The following is an 18,652-nucleotide window of genomic DNA, read 5'->3' on the forward strand; positions in this document are numbered from 1 at the left end:
TTGAGAGGAAGGGGAGGTTGGAAATGGGTCGGAAATTATCAAGGGTTTCAGGGTTGATACCGGGTTTTTTTAGTAAGGGGGTGACAGAAGCAATTTTGAGGGCGGGGGGAAATAGGCCAGTGGTCAGAGAGGAGTTTACGATGGAGGTGATTAGGGGAGAAAGGGCAGGGAGACAAGCCTTGACTAGGATGGAGGGGATAGGGTCCAGGATGCAGGTTGAAGTTTTCATTGTAGAGAGAATGGAGGATAGGTCCGATGCAGTGATTTCAGTGAAGGATGTAAAAGGGGGGTTGGGCGGTGGAGGGGGGGTTGAATCCGGAGGGGAGATAGTGTTGGCGGAGGCAATTGTTAGTTGGGTGTGGATTTTGTCCATTTTTGTTTGGAGATGTGACAGATAGGAAAAGCCTGTCTCAAGTGCCCACTCACCTACACAAAAGCCACATGCACAATGGCCACGCCTCCAGTTTCTGTCAGCTGGGTGAAACTAATTTACAATTAACAATTTCCACAACACAATTCTTAGTCACACACTTCAAAATGATGTACACAAGTATTATTCAGTTAAATGATCCTACCCTCTCTGCTGTTTGTCATCAGAATATAGTAGTGTTGAGAGTATGCAGCTTTGGTAGATCCGGAGTTTTGTTTTGTTGCTGTATTGGCTTGACTTCCAGATTTGTTTAAGTCTTATGAAGGTTGTGTATGCTTTGTTAATCCGGTTTTGGATGTCCTTACTTGCTGGTAAATGGTAAATGATGCTTCCAAGGTATGTGAAATGATCTGAATTTTCCAAGACCTGTTCTTCTATTGTTATATGTGTTGGTGTATTGGTGTTGATGGGCATGACTTTGGTTTTATTGTTGTTTACAATCAGTCCAACTTGATGGCCATAGTGTCTGTCTTTTCCTGTAGATGTGTGTGTGTATGTGACAGAAGGGCTAGGTCATCTGCAAAGTCAAGGTCTTCAATGGTGGAATAGAGGGTCCAACGAATCCCTCTTGCCTTGTCTTCTGTGGTTCTCCTCATAACCCAGTCTATTGTAAGGTTGAAAAGTAATGCTGACATCACACATCCTCGATAAAGTTTATGTAGAGCCTCTATGATATTCCTGAGAGTGAAGATCTGGTCGACGCATCCCTTTCCTTTCCTAAAACCGGCTTGTTCATCACGGAGTACTTTGTCAACTGCTGATGTAATACGGTGTATAATGATTTTACAGAATATTTTGCTGGGAACAGAAAGAAGTGTGATGCCCCTCCAGTTATTACAATCAGATAGTGTGCCTTATTTGAGATGGTCAAATAAATTCCAGATTGTACCTTTAATGCTGAGGCAAGTTGAGACTGAGGTTTGAAAAAGTTTGAAACGGCATAGTCTTTTCTCTCTCTTTCGATATCACAAATATTTCCCTCTCTTTCTCCCCTCCCTCTATACCTTTCTCTCAGGACAACCTGGACCGTGAGCTAAAGGAGGAGGCCAGACAGCGTCGCCTGAGAGAGCTGGAGGAGAAGCGAGTCGCGTGGTCCGGTGGTGCCGCCAACCCGAGCGGCGGGGGTTTCAGCCGGAGCAGCAGCGAGAACGACGTGGACATGCTCACCAAGGAGGGCCTTATGGACTTCCTGCAGCAGAGGTCTCAGAGTCCCCACAGTCCGCTGGGACGCTCCGTCAGCGCCCGGCGAAACCGCCACACCATGGCCTCCGTGGCGGACCGCGAACTTCAAGGTTACCTGGAGCTGTTCGGAGGTGTCGGGAATCCCACGGACTGCTCCAAGTTCAACAGCCTACCTCGGCCCGGTCGACCGATCCAACGGAGAACCACCCCTTGGCTCTTGTCCCAGGATGACAACCGTGAGCTGGGGCGAGACCGTGAGCCGGGGCGAGACCGGCAGGTCCCGGTAACGTCTCCGCACGCAGACACGGAGCCCATCAGTCCACTGGCCAGGTTCTCTTCCCCCGGGTTCAGCGTTAATGAGGACCCATATAACAACAACAATAATTACTCCTCTGTGTCCGAGGGCAGTACCCTGCCTCGCTACGCCTTTCAGAAGCCTGCCCAAGAAGAACCCAACCCAGCAATTACAGGACACATGAACATCAGTGTCGAGAGGCACACTCTAGTCCGTGGGCCTCAAGCCTTTGACCTTCCTAGTCCGAACAACAACAGTAATCATATGCACTTTGTAAACCAGGGGGATGTTGCGGTGACTGATTTGGAAGAGGAGAGAGAGAACCCTCCAAAGACTCTTGCTCTGGACAACCCTCCGTGCGATAAGACGTTAGAAAGAGAGACGGGTGCTCCCGCTCATTCAGTGACCTCTCTTCAGAAAGACGAAGACGAAGACACCGTTTCATCAACAACCTGTGATACGCCCCTCCCGTTAGACACATCGGTGTCCAATAAGAAGCCAGTGTTTTATATTTTAGACTGCACAGAAACGGATTGCTCCGTCGCATTGGATTACTCTGAGATCGAGAGCTCACCTCTAACGAGGGAGGGATTGGCCTCTGACTTCAAAGGTACAGACTGCAGCAGTGTCTTGGAGGCCCAGCAAGACGCAAGCTCTCTGTCTTCCAATCTGGAGTCCAATGACCAGTCCATTTCGCCTTCAGCCAATGAGCTCTCAGCACTGACGTCTGATGATGAGCGGGCAGCCTCCATCACCCCATCCGTCACCACCGCTGAAGAGTGGGACACGGACAGCTGTGACACTGCGGAGAGCAGACAGGTGGAGACGAGCAGTCTGACGTCAGCCCAGAGCACGGCCACGTCCAGAGCAGCGCCCAAGTGCAGCCACGGCGTCAGGACACTGACCACCAACGAGAACGAGGGCATGCGCAAGGTCGTGCCCATAAACAAGCTCAGCAGGACGGGAAGTAACTGCAAACGGGGAGAGAGATCCGCGGGTCATGAGTGTGGCGAGCTGCGCCGGCCCCTCCGTGACCAGAGTACCCCGGCCAGAGGAAGGACAGAGAAGACCCCCAGGCCCCCTAGACCCACCAGTCTGCCTCCAGACGACTCTAAAGCCCAGAGCGGGAATAGCTTCGCAAACAGCATCTCCAGGTGGGCACGTGATGCCACCCCGAAGAAACCCTCCATCATCAAGCCCAGCGCCAAGCCTGTGAGGAACATCCCCAAGCCTGCGCCAGAGGAGAAGATGTGCCGCTCCACCATGAGAGCCCTGGCTCAGGCTGGAGCCCCCTCTGAAGCCGGCAGCTCCCAGACCCATTGCCCCAAGGCCAGCTCAGACGTGCCCAGCTTTGCCCGCAACACTGTAGCTTTCTCCTCCAGAACCAAGAACCTAGGCCCCCCATCTAACCCTTCCACCCCCTCTCGAAGCCCCTCACTCTTCCCCCGGACACCGTCCATAAAGCAGATCATCAAAGTATCGCCTCCGGTTTACACTACTACGGCCACTAGTGGGCAGTACACTCCCCACGGTGAGGAGAAGCAGCCCCAGGGTGCCGCCGGCCTGCGTCCAGTGCAGAGTGTGATGAAGACGACCATTCGAAGCACATATCGCAGTGAGACTCCCCCCCCGCCGCCTCCCCCACGCGAAGATCCTGGCAAGAGCAGTATCTTCTCTGAGAAGCCCCTCCAATCCAAAGACTTGGCAATGATCACCAGGAGTTCCAAGCCAAGCTGGAAGTAGAGAGCAAGAGGAAACAGTTTTTTCACGTATATATATAAGAAGTAAATCACGTCAAATTTCGGTTCCCTTCCCTATTTACAGACTCTAAACTCACTTTAACCCTTTCACCACTACCACACTACCAAAGGGTTAACCCTTTCACTGCAACAATACAGAAGATTCACCCTTTCACGACCACACTACAGAAGGTTAACCCTTTCACTACCACACTAGACCGTTATAACCGTCTGTAGTGTGGTAGTGAAAGGTTAACCTTCTGTAGTGTGGTAGTGAAAGATTAACCTTCTGTAGTGTGGTAGTGAAAGGGCTAATGTAATAATGCAAAAAAACTCTGGAATCTGGTTCAACAACCAAACCAAGCTCATCTCATTTCATTTCATCCATGTGATGTTGCTCTGTGTAGCCCCCCCTGCACCATCGTTATATCAATCGTATGAGCGAGATGCAATGCACTGTTCCACGTACGACAACTTTGTCGAGAGAAACGATTTATTTTTTCACACTGTTTATTTTCCAATGATTTGAGGGGGATACTCTTAACCGACAAATGGCAAATCCCCCTTATTAGAATAGAACAGTTCTATTCTCTTACACAGGAGCCTTTTTGCCTGCTTAGTGTCTATTATATACTACTGTCTGTGATTGTAGTCGATGCAACTGTAGATAAAGAAAAAACACTATTGCTGCTACTTAGCTTTGACAATTGGATACTTGAGTTACAGCGTCCTTGATTCAGGGTTCTAAGTCTTACCTCACTGCTGCTATTGTGACTTTTCCGCTTCAGTTCGCGTTCCTACGAGTACTGTTCTGTTTGCTTTGCCTTTTTTTGGTTCCCTGCTTGATACCTCAGTAACATTGCAGTGGAACTTGGGCCAGAATGAATGTCTGGAATTGGTTCTATTCAAGCAGGATAAGTCGAGAATGAAACCTGGTCATTTGGGCTGATGCGACTGCAATGTAACATTTGACCTTGTCCCAGTACATCAGATTGTACGGGACAAAAGTGAACCGATTAGTATATACCAACTACGGTACCTCTTCCACCATTTGTATGTAGGCTATATGTTTCAGTAATCAGTGTTTGTAAATGTTTTAAAAACCCCTCCGTTCTCGTACGGAGTAGAAGTGCACATAGGAAAGTATTTTTTTTTCCTGCAGGTAGTCTTCAGTCAACGCTAATGCTATGAAAGAAAAGCATTGAACACAGAGATGGAGAGGCGAGATTATAATTCTCGATGTACTTGTTTTGTCTGTGTAATCCCTTTGTGATGATTGATCTTTCTACTGTGAATGTTATCAACTCATGTTTTATGTTAGGCTTGCCCCTTTATCGACGTTGTGTGACATGACAATGATAGCCACGTGGGTTATCATCACCAAGCCGCATGTTACGCTCTTCACACCACTTGCCTTTCAGACAGCATCGTGCCATTGACTTGAAAACAGCGACAGTGAATTAGCTTATAGGAACACGCCAACTTTTGGGGAAATTTGCTTATTTGCCATCTACCGTGGAGTTAGACGAGCAGATACATACCCTTTTCTTCTCTGTGCATGCATTAGGCTTAGGGAACAGCCGCACCGTTAGCCTAGCTTAGCGTCATTCACTGGAAGTAGGTGTGCCAGTGTAGCCTAGTTTTGGAGTTGTATTTGGAGTGTATTTCGTGACTGTTGGGAACTAGGCTACACTGGCACACCTACTTCCAGTGAATGACGCTAAGCTAGGCTAACGGCGCGGCTGTTCCCTAAGCCTAATGCATGCACAGAGAAGAAAGGGGTAAGTATCTGCTCGTCTAACTCCACGGTAGATAATTTCCCAAAAAGTTGGTGTGTTCCTTTAAAACCCAGTGTAGCCGCTCCCATCACATGTAGAAAACTCCTGAATTGTAAATAAGAGTAGAAATACATTCCATCCCCACCCCGGACTGAAATAGTGACTCGGCTCTTCGTTTTAAAAGTCCACAGGCGTAGTAATTCACTTTGTACATAATGTAAAGACATACTATTTTTGAATATATATATAGCTTAGAGCTATCGATATGTTTACATAGCGTACAGTGATTGAAGGGTGAAAAGTGATATCGAGGAAAGAGTGAAATTATGATTAACAATGTACGACGTTTCCCTTTTTTCCCGGCTGTAGCTGAAAGCAAGGTACACTATATTAGACCATAGATGAGATGCCTTGTCAAAGGGTATTTGTATAGCATGTTTTCAAAAATAGGTTTATGGCAATGGGTTAACTTTTTACCAACACCAACAACCCCAGTAGCGCACACAAAAACATCTGTGGAAAGACTGGAAAGAGGAGCCATACTCAAGTGGACCATCCGTTTTGGCATAAATATTATATATATATATATATATATATATATATATATATATATATATATATATATATATATATATATATATATATATATATATATATATATATATATATATATATATATATATATATATATATATATATATATATATATTATATGATATGACATTATATAATAGTATAACTATTCTACTCTGAAAGCATGAGAGATCCCTAATCTACAGTTGGTTGATCAGTGGTTTTCTTCCTGCTCTCTGTAATGCAAATTAAGTTACAGATTAATGGCACAAGCGGCCCTGTGTCGTACTGTGTAGACACTGACAGCATGTACCTTATAATCAAAGCCCCACTCCAGGGTTTTGTTTAAATATAGACTATAGTGTCCGTTTTCAATAAATCAACCAAAATAAATTGGAAGTTTAACTTGTTAACCAGCCGACTTTTATTAACCCATTGTAACTGTAAATACAGGTCTATCATCCTCCCATCGTTTAGAATGTGCAAACGTTACAAGAGTATAAAGATGCAATAGACACTTGTGCGTTGGCCGCTGCATACATCACACTGTAAGGGTGCAATTAGCACCGTGCAATCCATTCTTTGTGGATCTAGCCCTTAATACTTTATTATTATTCTCATGTCTAAGGACAGTAGGGCTGTAAGACTGATCTGCTGCCCCCCCCCCCCCCCGACTAAATTTATAAGTCCCAATCATCTGCATTCTACTCACGGCCCCTCTTAAAGAGAGACCCCCCATGTCTCGTCACACAATGCCTCCCGCCCGCCTGCTCTTCTCAGCGCCGGGCGCTACAATGGGTGCCCTTTACATTACGTCAGAGCGTCTCCCAGCGGCTAGGACCTATGTGGAATTTGAATAACTACACACCCCTTCTTCCACCGCACTTCCTTGTTATGGGATGGTCACCATGGCAACCCAGACCAAACGGGGAGGACTGCACACACACAGCCCACCGAGAGGCAACTGAAACAGTAAAAGTCGGACTTAATGGCCTTCTAAACCTAGACGGTCAATAGGGTCTGCCTCCAAATCATGTCAGGGCCTGAAGTTTACAGCCCCTTGGCACAGTTCAAATGGTGGAAAAGGGTGGAAATTTAATGTCAGCGCGGCCCAAACCGGGACTGCACTGTGTATAGCGGCATCATATCAATAGACCTCATATTATTTACACTGTATCTTGTTGTTTTATGTCGTTGGCATTTTTATTTTTCTCAAATAGTCACCCACACAATGACGAGTACTGTGATTGGATATTTAGTGGCCTACACATTCCCTCACAACATCTGCCTTTTTCACCGCATGAGCAAATGTCACCGCTATTGGCTGGGTCTCCTGAGGTCTCTCCTTTGTGTGAAGGAAGTGAGGGAGAAGCGAGGTGCTTTTCCACTGTTCCAATGTGATCCTTTGTGTCGAGAGTCTTTAAAGCATGATCTCCGCTGTGGTTACCAACAGCCTTTGAGGCCAAGAGCTCCTCTTCTTCTTTTGCCTTTGGTTCTTCTAATTAGCCTTTTTTATCCAGTGTCCGGGTGAAAAAGAAAGATTTTCTGCTGCTATCTCGAGCGAAATTATCATGGTTTAATCACTAGGCCACAGGACAGCATACTGTAACGCTATTCTATTGTGGTTTGTATCTCTTGATATGATGGTATCGAAGAAATCAATAAAATCACATGTTGCTGTGTCACCTGTAGACTCTTCTTAACCCTTTCACTGCCACACGACAAAAGGGTTAACCCTTTCACTACCACACTACCGAAGGGTTAACCCTTTCACAATCACACTACAGAAGGTTAACCCTTTCACTACCAAAGGGTTAACCCTTTTGCGACGACAATACAGAAGGTTAACCCTTTCACTGCCACACGACAAAGGGTTAACCCTTTTACACCACACTACAGAAGGTTAACCCTTTCACAAAGGTAACCTTCTGTAGTGTGGTAGTGAAAGGGTTAACAGTTCTTCCATGTTGCACCAGTCTTGGGAACGTTTCACGTTTGTTTTTATTTGTCACGTATAACAAGGTACATGTACATTACAGTGAAATGTTTGGTTCTGTATGAGCCCCTGAGAATGTGCTTCATACAGTAAAAAAGTAATAACACTATACAATACACAAACTAAGGTACTAAAGTACAATCTAAGTACAATGAGGTACAAAATGCAGACAATGAGGTACAAAATGCAGACAATGAGGTACAACACCTTTTTTAAGGCAAGGTGGAAATGCAAATGAGGTATGAATGTAGTGCAAATCTCTTTAATAAATAGATACATATAATGTAGTGTTAAAGTGTCTAAAGTGAGTGATAAGGTGAGTGTTTGTTTAAAGTGAGTGTGTGCATGTGGATGTGTGTGCAATGAGTATAGATGGATGGGTTGATGATGTTACATAGAGTCATTGAGTATCCTGATGGCCTGGGGATAGAAGCTCCTTCTGAGTCTCTCTGTACCGGCCATGAGACTCCGGTAGCGCTTGCCTGACTACAGCAGTGCAAAGAGGCAGTTGTTTGGGTGACTAGAGTATTTAGTTATTCTCTTAGCCTTGGCCCTGCAACGCTTGGTATAAATGTCCTGAAACCGTGCGTGAAATTTTATGCAGTTTTTCTTTTCAGGCCAGAGTGTTGAAACAAAGGGTGATGTGATGTGTGTGAAAGTGATGTGAAGTGTACTGTAATGCTGATATTTCAATCTACAGCATTGCACAGTGTAAAATAAATTAATAAAGGTAAATCAAATTAACCCAATCAAATTAACCTTGTAGATAACAATGTAAAATAACGTCAGTTTTATAGAAATTATAAATCCATGGTCATTACAAAATATGTAATTTATTATATTCTACCAAAACAATTCAAAAGTAGTGTTAGATTTCGATCAATCAGCCAGTATCACCTCTTCATCTGTTGGCTTGTGTAGTTCTGCGTTGTGTTTATTTTCTCCGACGTCTTCTCATACTGGCTGTACAATCTTTGTCATTCCCCTTTAATGCAATCCGTAATCATAATAATTCACACCGTCAGACATGTTACCTTTCTTGGAACCCGTTGTTTATTACATAAACAAAAGCCTCAGATGTTACCCATTTCGTATTGTCCTTGAAAAGTCTTTGATGGAACACTAAATTCATTATTCTATCGTCCCTTCTGCTAGCTGCTTCTGTTAGTCCAATGGTGGTTGAGGCCTCGTCGTTAGCCAAAACCCTTCTCTGTTAGCCGAAGCTAGCCTCCTCGAGGCATAGGCGGGGGGGGGGGGGCCTCCCACCACCCTCTAGTCTCTCTCCACGTCTGCTCGTATCACGCTGTGTCCTGTTCTAACTCACACCCGGAAGGAAACTCACATTTATAATATTCATCATCATCATCATTATCATTATCATCGCGGCATAGCAATGACAGGCCCGCCCTTCTCCTCATTCCTATGTGGCGCGCTGTCTTTGACCACAGCTATTTGACCCAGATCACTATAGCAACGGCAATGTTGATATTAACTTACCCCAAACAAACGCTGTGGCTATCAGCTGGTGATGACAACAGCACAGCCTCATCTGAATATAGAAACATTGTATTTGTATATTGAAAATGCATTGATATTCCCCACTAATTGCCTTTCACACACAAATAAATAAACAAATAAACACACACATGCTCACATTCATAAATAACCTTGTGAATCCTATCGCATACAAAGAGAATAAAGGGCCAATTCACCCAAGGTTTCCCCCGTTAATGGAGTGCTATCTATCCATCCAGATAGTTCTCATGTGATTCACCTCGTTTCGGAGATATCTTTCATAGAGATATCTACTGTCGTACTACCCACGCAACGGAGCTCAATGTCAATCGGCTTGTGGCTTTTGAAAAACTCAAAAAGCAATGTCTCTTTCCAGAAACTCAAGATAATCCACTGACCTTGTTGTGAGCAGTTTCATTTAGGAACCATTTTCTACCTGTTAGGGTGGTGTCTATAGAACCCAGGAGCAGAACACAAGGCACAGGAGAATGAGGCGGTTTAGGGTATTTAATAGTGAAACCCAGAAGACGACAAGGCAGGTAGTGAGAGAATACAGGTGAGGGATGTGTGTATCCATGAGGTCCCGGGATAGTGATGTCCAGGGGTGGGGGTGCAGGCCGGAGGTGTGTGATCCTACACACAGGAGAACAGGGGTTAGAACGACGCAGGCTACAGAGCTCACAAAACACACTATAAATATATAGAGTATAGAGGTCCAGATAAGAGTCCTAATACCAAGGCAGGTGAAACAACACTCGGACCAGGAGTGGCAGGGGTGCAGGCCTCTTATCCTGGCTCTGTGATGACGTGATGAGTCTCAGGTGTGTAGGCCTCTTATCCTGGCTCTGTGATGACGTGATGAGTCTCAGGTGTGTAGAGCGGCCCAGGTAGGCAGAGTGAGGGTGAAGCGGGAACATGGAGGGACCCATAATGTAGCGGGGACCTGCTGATAGACAGGGGAGAGAAAGGCCCTGGCTGTGGCTGTAACACACCCGCCATAGTCATGGCCGTAGCCAGCTATGAGGTCACCGAGGTCCGGACCTCGGTAACTATTTGTAACTATTAAAAAAAAATAAGAAATTATATAATTTTTTTTTTTATATATATATATTTTTTTTTTGTCAACGACCGGCCCACTACTAGGCTGAGACATCGGCCCATTGGTACTGACTGACACTGGGCTGGCCCAATCACATCTCTTACTAAGCACCCCCCCGCCAGTCGTGCAGGTATATGACTGAGAGGGGGCTGTGGTACATGACTGAGAGGGGGCTGTTGTACATGACTGAGAGGGGGCTGGTACATGACTGAGAGGGGCTGGTACATGACTGAGAGGGGGCTGTGGTACATGACTGAGAGGGGGCTGTGGTACATGACTGAGAGGGGGCTGTGGTATATGACTGAGAGGGGGCTGTGGTACATGACTGAGAGGGGGCTGGCTGGTACATGACTGAGATGGGGCTGGTACATGACTGAGAGAGGGCTGGTACCTGACTGAGAGGGGGCTGGTATACATGACTGAGAGGGGGCTGGTACATGACTGAGAGAGGGCTGGTACCTGACTGAGAGGGGGCTGGTATACATGACTGAGAGGGGGCTGGTATACATGACTGAGAGGGGGGCTGGTATACATGACTGAGAGGGGGCTGTGGTACATGACTGAGATGGGGCTATGGTACATGACTGAGATGGGGCTGTGGTACATGACTGAGAGGAGGCTGGTACATGACTGAGAGGGGGCTGGTACATGACTGAGAGGGGGCTGGTACATGACTGAGAGGGGGCTGGTACATGACTCAGATGGGGCTGTGGTACATGACTGAGAGGGGGCTGGTAGATGACAGAGGGGGCTGGTATACATGACTGAGAGAGGGCTGGTACATGACTGAGAGGGGGCTGTTGTACATGACTGAGAGGGGGCTGGTACATGACTGAGAGGGGCTGGTACATGACTGAGAGGGGGCTGTGGTACATGACTGAGAGGGGGCTGTGGTACATGACTGAGAGGGGGCTGTGGTATATGACTGAGAGGGGGCTGTGGTACATGACTGAGAGGGGGCTGGCTGGTACATGACTGAGATGGGGCTGGTACATGACTGAGAGAGGGCTGGTACCTGACTGAGAGGGGGCTGGTATACATGACTGAGAGGGGGCTGGTACATGACTGAGAGAGGGCTGGTACCTGACTGAGAGGGGGCTGGTATACATGACTGAGAGGGGGCTGGTATACATGACTGAGAGGGGGGCTGGTATACATGACTGAGAGGGGGCTGTGGTACATGACTGAGATGGGGCTATGGTACATGACTGAGATGGGGCTGTGGTACATGACTGAGAGGAGGCTGGTACATGACTGAGAGGGGGCTGGTACATGACTGAGAGGGGGCTGGTACATGACTGAGAGGGGGCTGGTACATGACTCAGATGGGGCTGTGGTACATGACTGAGAGGGGGCTGGTAGATGACAGAGGGGGCTGGTATACATGACTGAGAGAGGGCTGGTACATGACTGAGAGGGGCTGGCTGGTACATGACTGAGAGGGGCTGGTACATGACTGAGAGGGGGCTGGTACCATGTATTGTGCATCATTGTAGGTCAAACCATTAAAAAGTTTATTTCCACGGCAGCCATTTTGGATTTTGGTCTCTCACAAATTTCCCCCGCCTTTTTAAAAAATCCATTGAGAAACGAAGTGCCACAGATGACCCAACTACTAGGTCCATATCGTATCATCATAATATTATTTTTTAAATCATTAGGATAAGGGTTCCCTTGATAAAGATGCATGAAAAGGCTGTATAATATACAACACCAGTAGCTCAACTGCAAAAACTGCTTTTTTATTTGATTAGATTTATTTGGAAATTAAAAACACATCATAAAAACAAATCATCTTGACCAATTTGTATTCCTGAGGATATCACCTAAAAGCATTCATTAACAAGCATTAACACTTATTTCCAAGGTGGTCCTCGATGGAAGACATAAAAACACAGCACATTATAGCCTACTCAACTGCAAATTTTTCCTCAACTGCAAAAATGTATGCCTACTTATGTATTAGCCTACAGGGAAAAACACATTCACAACAGGCAGCAAAGTTTGTTTTCAGCCAAGTATGGTAATAAGGTAACTATTAGGATATATATGGTATGGATTACTTACTCTTAATAACTTATTACTATCTGTGGTAGGTTGGTAGCTCTAGTCTCCACCTACACAAATTGTTTTTGTGCTGTCCATTGATCATGCACCTTCACGTGGTAGGCACATAGGTCAAACTCCCAAAACAAACACACCATTGATTTAATTGCCATATAAGATGAATATAAAACAAGAAGGTGATCTATTAACTGTGTAAACCTTATGCAATATTCATCATTGATATTTGAATACTTGAAATCTGTATGAACTGAGTAGTTAGTATCAAATGAAATAAGATGGAACTGCTCCATGCATTCATTGAATAAACAACTATTTTCTCATTACCAGTATGGCATTGTTTAAATTGTACAGCTTTTTGCACATCTTTGTCAGGGGATTCCAACAATTCTGGACCTGAATGTACCAGTTAATTGTAATCATCTCTCTCCTTATGTCTAGTCAAGCCAGGTTGTGGAGGAGAGAGACAGGGATGAACAGGCTATAGCCTGAGCCTGCTATGATGCAGGTGTTTTTACATCACCACCCAAAACAAGATTCAGCCAAGAGCGAGTGAGTACACTGGTCCACTTGTCCATGGCACTTACTACCCAGCTTTGTAATGGGTTGGGGGGGGGGAATAGTACAGTAGGTACGCATATTTAAGGGGACCGTAAGGATGGTGTACTGGTGGGTGGTGTCCGACCGATTATAGTGGGCCGGTCTGGGCCAAAAAAATAAATGGACCTCCCTAATTTCTAAACCCTGGCTACGGCCCTGGCCATAGTAATTAACGACAGGTGTACTTCAGCTGCCGTTCAGCTCCATTGTATCGGAGTGACAGCAGATATCTCCTAAACGAGGTGAATCATATTGAAACAATCTGGATGGATAAATGGCACTCCGGGTAAAGGGGGAACATATATTTATATTATGGGTGAACTGACCCTTTAAAGCTAGAGCGTAGGCAGTACAGTCAAGTAAGTGTTCCTACTTCCACAAGGAAGCATACTAGGTCCGCTACTGTTCCTAATTTATGCAAATGACATGTCGTCAGCTTGTGACTGCAACTTGTTCCTGTTTGCGGACGACTCAGCCCTGCTGGTCTCTGACAAGAACAAGTTACAGGTTGAAAAAACCCTCAGCTCAGAACTAAGCAAAATCTGCATATGGCTCGCTGATAACAAACTATCATTACACATGGGCAAAACAGAGTCCATTCTCTTCGGTTCAAATAACAAACTCGGCAAGACCGACGGCTTCTCAGTTACAGTGGGTGACAATATTGTCACAAGGAAAGAAGATATTACCTACCTGGGTTCCATCCTAGAGGCAAATCTTTCCTGTGACAAAATGGCATCCAATGTAATAAAAAAAGTCAACCAACGAACTCGTTTCTTGTACCGGATCTCCTCACTGGTAAACAAGAATACCCTGAAGACTCTAGCAGGAGCACTCATTCAAGGGTACTACGACTATGCTTGCACCTCATGGTACCAAAGCACCTCAAAGGCGCTAAAAACAAAATTACAAACATCTCAAAACAAACTGGTCAGACTACTGCTTGACCTGAACCCCAGAACCCACCTCACCCCTGCCCACTTTGACAACCTAGGATGGCTTAGAGTAGACGACAGAGTACAGCAACTTGCAATGGGCCTGGTCTACAAGATACACTACACGACCAAGGTACCCATGTACATGACTAAATACTTCCCAAAGGTCAGTGAATACCACGATCACAACACCAGAGGGAGCTCCACAAATCATGTTAAACCCAGATTCGGCTCAAACAAGGGACTAAACACGTTTCGCAATTATGCCACATCAATGTGGAACGCCCTACCCAAAGCTGTAAAGGAATGTGGATCACTACCCACTTTCAAAAACACTCTCAAAAAACACCTAAGGGAGACTGCAACTCGAAACTGGCCCCTACAAATGTCCGAACACAACCCCCTCCAATGTACAGTAAATTACCAAGTATGGTCTTGTCAATAATCCAATGTACAGTGTTGTTTGTACAGTTGTACAGTGTCCCCCACCCACCCCTCCTACCCAACCCCCCCCCCCCCCCCCACCCAACCACCTCCAATGTACAGTCCCCACCCACCCCTCCTACCCAACCCCCCCCCCCCCCCCCCCCCCCCCCCCCCCACTCCCCCCCCCCCCCACACCACTCCTACCCAACCCCCCCCCCCCCCAACCACCTCCAATGTACAGTCCCCCCCCCACCCCCACCTACCCAATCCAATGTACAGTTTCTACACCTAATGTATATACTCTTTTCTTTCTGGACTCTTTTTGTATCACAAACAGTACTGTAATTGCAAATCTGGTATGTCATAAATGTATAGATGTAGCAGTACTGTCTATCTGTATGTCATGTGTGTCATATTATGTTATGATGAATTGAAAATGGGGGACCCTGATGTAAACAAGACGAAAGTCTTTCTCTGGTCTGCATCCCCTTAACAATTGTATGTATTGAGCTGTACTGTACTGTACCCATTCTGCAATCTGTTAATAAAGTTTTCATTCATTCATTCATTCATTCATTCATTCATTCATTCTGTTACCCTGCCATTAGAGGCATAGATATATATCACTAGATGACTCACCCGCGCTGCTGGCCAACGGAGACCGACGTTGCCACATGGCGGCCATCTTGCGTGGGTGGAGCACGCCCACTCATATAACATGCATGTCTCTATGGTGCATGTACTATTGAAATAACCATAGCTTGCTAAATTTTCAACCGTTTGGTTTGTTAAAAACGGCAGAGATGTAGTTATCATACTGCATATTTATAATGGACTTTCATATATAAAAAAAAATGCATCCAAGCAAGAATCATAGCATAGTCACGTTAATAACATTTGTAATAAACCAAACTGTTTGTAAATCTGTAAAGATTTCAGCGAGTTAAGAGTATTTTTGTTTGTGCAGATCAAGTAGTCCACTCAAGCAAGATGGCCACCGGTGAACTACGCGGGAGACTCCGCCTTGAGCCATCTAGTGTTTATATATATCTATGATTAGAGGCACATTCAGATAGCTCCACCTGTTTTCTACCCAGAAGACAACACTGCTTCTTCCTCATTTGAGATCCAGTGGTGGTTGGAACCATAGATATATCTATAGATATCTATGGTTGGAACCATAGACCATATATATAGGGTTGGAACACTGAAGTTGATGCATCACTGCCACTTAGTGGATCAATAACCACTTTACAAAATACATACACATGAGAACAGTCAATTTCCTCACGCTGTGTAGAAGATCATCTGACTCAAATGGTTTTGTGCCTTTGAGGCCAGTGTCATGTCCATGATCAGATACACCAGAGAGCAAGCATAAGCAAGCTGCTCCATGCCTCTAGCGCCCCCTACTGGCTGCTGCACATGTTTTATACAGCTATCGTAAAATCAAAAGGCTGTAAAGTTTGCTTTGCACCATTTCTAGAAGAAAAAAGAAAGTAGGTGTAATTAAGATGACATCATTGGGACATCATCTTCCCAGTACCTATATTTAGTCTAACTGGTTGAGAGGCTCTGATGATGATTTGGCATGCTGTTAAATATGCTGACTAAACAGACACACATCGGTTTTTACTGATATATATATGATATTTAATAATAGTTATGATTAGATAAATTAGCCATAACAATTGTCAGCCTGCTCTCCATTTTAAACCCCATGTTTAACCCTTTCACTACCAAAGGGTTAACCCTTTCCCTACCACACTACAGACGGTTAACCTTCTGTAGTGTGGTAGTGAAAAGATTGATTGATTGATTGAAAACGTTATTAACAGATTGCAGAATGGGTACAGTACAGTACAGCTCAATACACACAATTGTTAAGGGGATGCAGACCAGAGAAAGACTTTCGTCTTGTTTACATCAGGGTCCCCCATTTTCAATTCATCATAACATATATGACACACACGACAACATACAGATAGACAGTACTGCTACATCTATACATTTATGACATACCAGATTTGCAAATACAGTACTGTTTGTTTGTGATACAAAAAGAGTCCAGAAAAGAGAGTATATACATTTTGACGTAGAAACTGTACATTGGAGGAGGTTGGGTAGGGGGGGGGGGGGGACTGTACATTGGAGGTGGTTGGGTGGGTGGGGGGGGGGGGGGGGGGGTTGGGTAGGGGGTGGGTGGGCGACACTGTACACTGTACATTGGAATATTGACAAAGCCATACGTGGCCATTTACTGTACATTGGAGGGGGTTGGGTTAGGACATTTGCAGGGGCCAGTTTAGAAACTGGTTAACCTTCTGTGGTGTGGTAGTGAAAGGGTTAAGGTGTGGCTGTCAGAACGCTTTCAGAACTTTATGATGTCGGCCACCAGAGGACACACAGAGGATCTCCAAAGACCCAGCCGTGCCAAACCCACTGTTCTCAGAGGACAGCGACAGCACGAGCTACAGCTGTACACCTGCTCAACAAGGCATACGTTCAAGTTTCAAGTTCAAGTTTATTTTAAATTTTTTATTATCTTTTCCCCCCTCCTTCTTTTTTCCGATTTTTCTCCCATCCCACTGTTAGTCGTTATGCCAATTCCCAACCCCCTTCCTGGTTGTCGCGCACCCCCCCTACTGTTGGTCCGGGAGGCCGGAGACTGTCACATGCTTTCCTCCGACGTATGTGCAGCCAGCCGGCAGCCAGCCTGGCAGCTCAGATTCTCACTGGGAGAGAGTGTAACGTGTGGAAGGTCGCACTACCTCTCTCCAGATCCTACCCTCGCTGTGCAGGCGCCCCGACCGAACTGTAGGGGTCGCTGTCCACAACGCCCAGGACCCACCCACTGCTCCCCTCCCCCTAACTCAGCCAAACAAGTTAGTATAGCGATCAGCCCGAGCCAAGGCAATGCTGGCTCTCCGGGAGTCGAGACCGCAGCCTCTTGCATTGGTGACGAGCACAATCTCCGCTACGCCACCTGACCGCCCCTAAGTTTGTTTTTATTTGTCACGTATAAGGTACATGTACATTACAGTAAAATGCTTGGTTCTGTATGAGCCCCTGAGAATGTGCTTAATCTTTTTTTTTTAAAGTAAGTAAAAGAGGAATAACACTATACAATATACAATACAATATACAAACTGAAGTACAACCTAAGTACAATGAAGTAAAAATGCAGACAATGAGGTACAACAACTTTTTTAAGGCAAGGTGCAAATGCAAATGAGATATGAATGTAGTGCAAATCTCTATAGATAAATAGATAGATAAATATATAATGTAGTGTTAAAGTGTCTAAAGTGAGTGTTTGTTTAAAGTGAGTGTGTGCAAGTGGATGTGTGTGCAAACTGTGCAATGAGTGTGGATGGATGGGTTGATGATGTTACATGGAGTCATTAAGCATCCTGATGGCCTGGGGATAAAAGCTCCTTCTGAGTCTCTCTGTACCGGCCATGAGACTCCGGTAGCGCTTGCCTGGGGATAAAAGCTCCTTCTGAGTCTCTCTGTACCGGCCATGAGACTCCGGTAGCACTTGCCTGGGGATAGAAGCTCCTTCTGAGTCTCTCTGTACCGGCCATAAGACTCCAGGTAGCGCTTGCCTGGGGATGGAAGCTCCTTCTGAGTCTCTCTGTACCGGCCATGAGACTCCGGTAGCGCTTGCCTGGGGATAGAAGCTCCTTCTGAGTCTCTCTGTACCGGCCATGAGACTCCGGTAGCGCTTGCCTGGGGATAGAAGCTCCTTCTGAGTCTCTCTGTACCGGCCATGAGACTCCGGTAGCGCTTGCCTGACCACAGCAGTGCATACAGTAACATACAGTAAATAGACTGACTGGGCTACTGACAACACTGTGAATGTTCTAAACTGTTGTTTCATCCGCTGTTCACTGTGGTGTATGCTATTATGTCTGTGCCTCTCTGCACGTAGAAGTAGCTGTGACAGCTGTGTAAACCTGTTATTGTAGTATATTAGAATACTGTATGGTAGTTTGCCAATAAGTACCAATTAGCAAA

At 45.6% G+C, this 18,652-nt stretch overlaps 1 protein-coding gene across 1 annotated transcript in view; it reads left to right on the forward strand.

The window, feature by feature from the left end:
• fhdc1 (FH2 domain containing 1) overlaps positions 1-3,650 on the forward strand; it is a gene marked incomplete at both ends in the record, with an annotated part of 64,580 nt that extends 60,930 nt beyond the window's left edge. Inside the window, one exon of the mRNA XM_084318410.1 lies at positions 1,446-3,650. Coding sequence (XP_084174536.1) covers positions 1,446-3,650 — 2,205 coding nt within the window. The remainder of the gene's footprint in view (positions 1-1,445) is intronic.
• Positions 3,651-18,652: the final 15,002 nt, after the last annotated feature.

The sequence above is a fragment of the Notolepis coatsorum genome (assembly GCF_963971535.1).
Source record: "Notolepis coatsorum genome assembly, chromosome: 7".
NCBI classification, from domain to species: Eukaryota; Metazoa; Chordata; class Actinopteri; order Aulopiformes; family Paralepididae; genus Notolepis; species Notolepis coatsorum.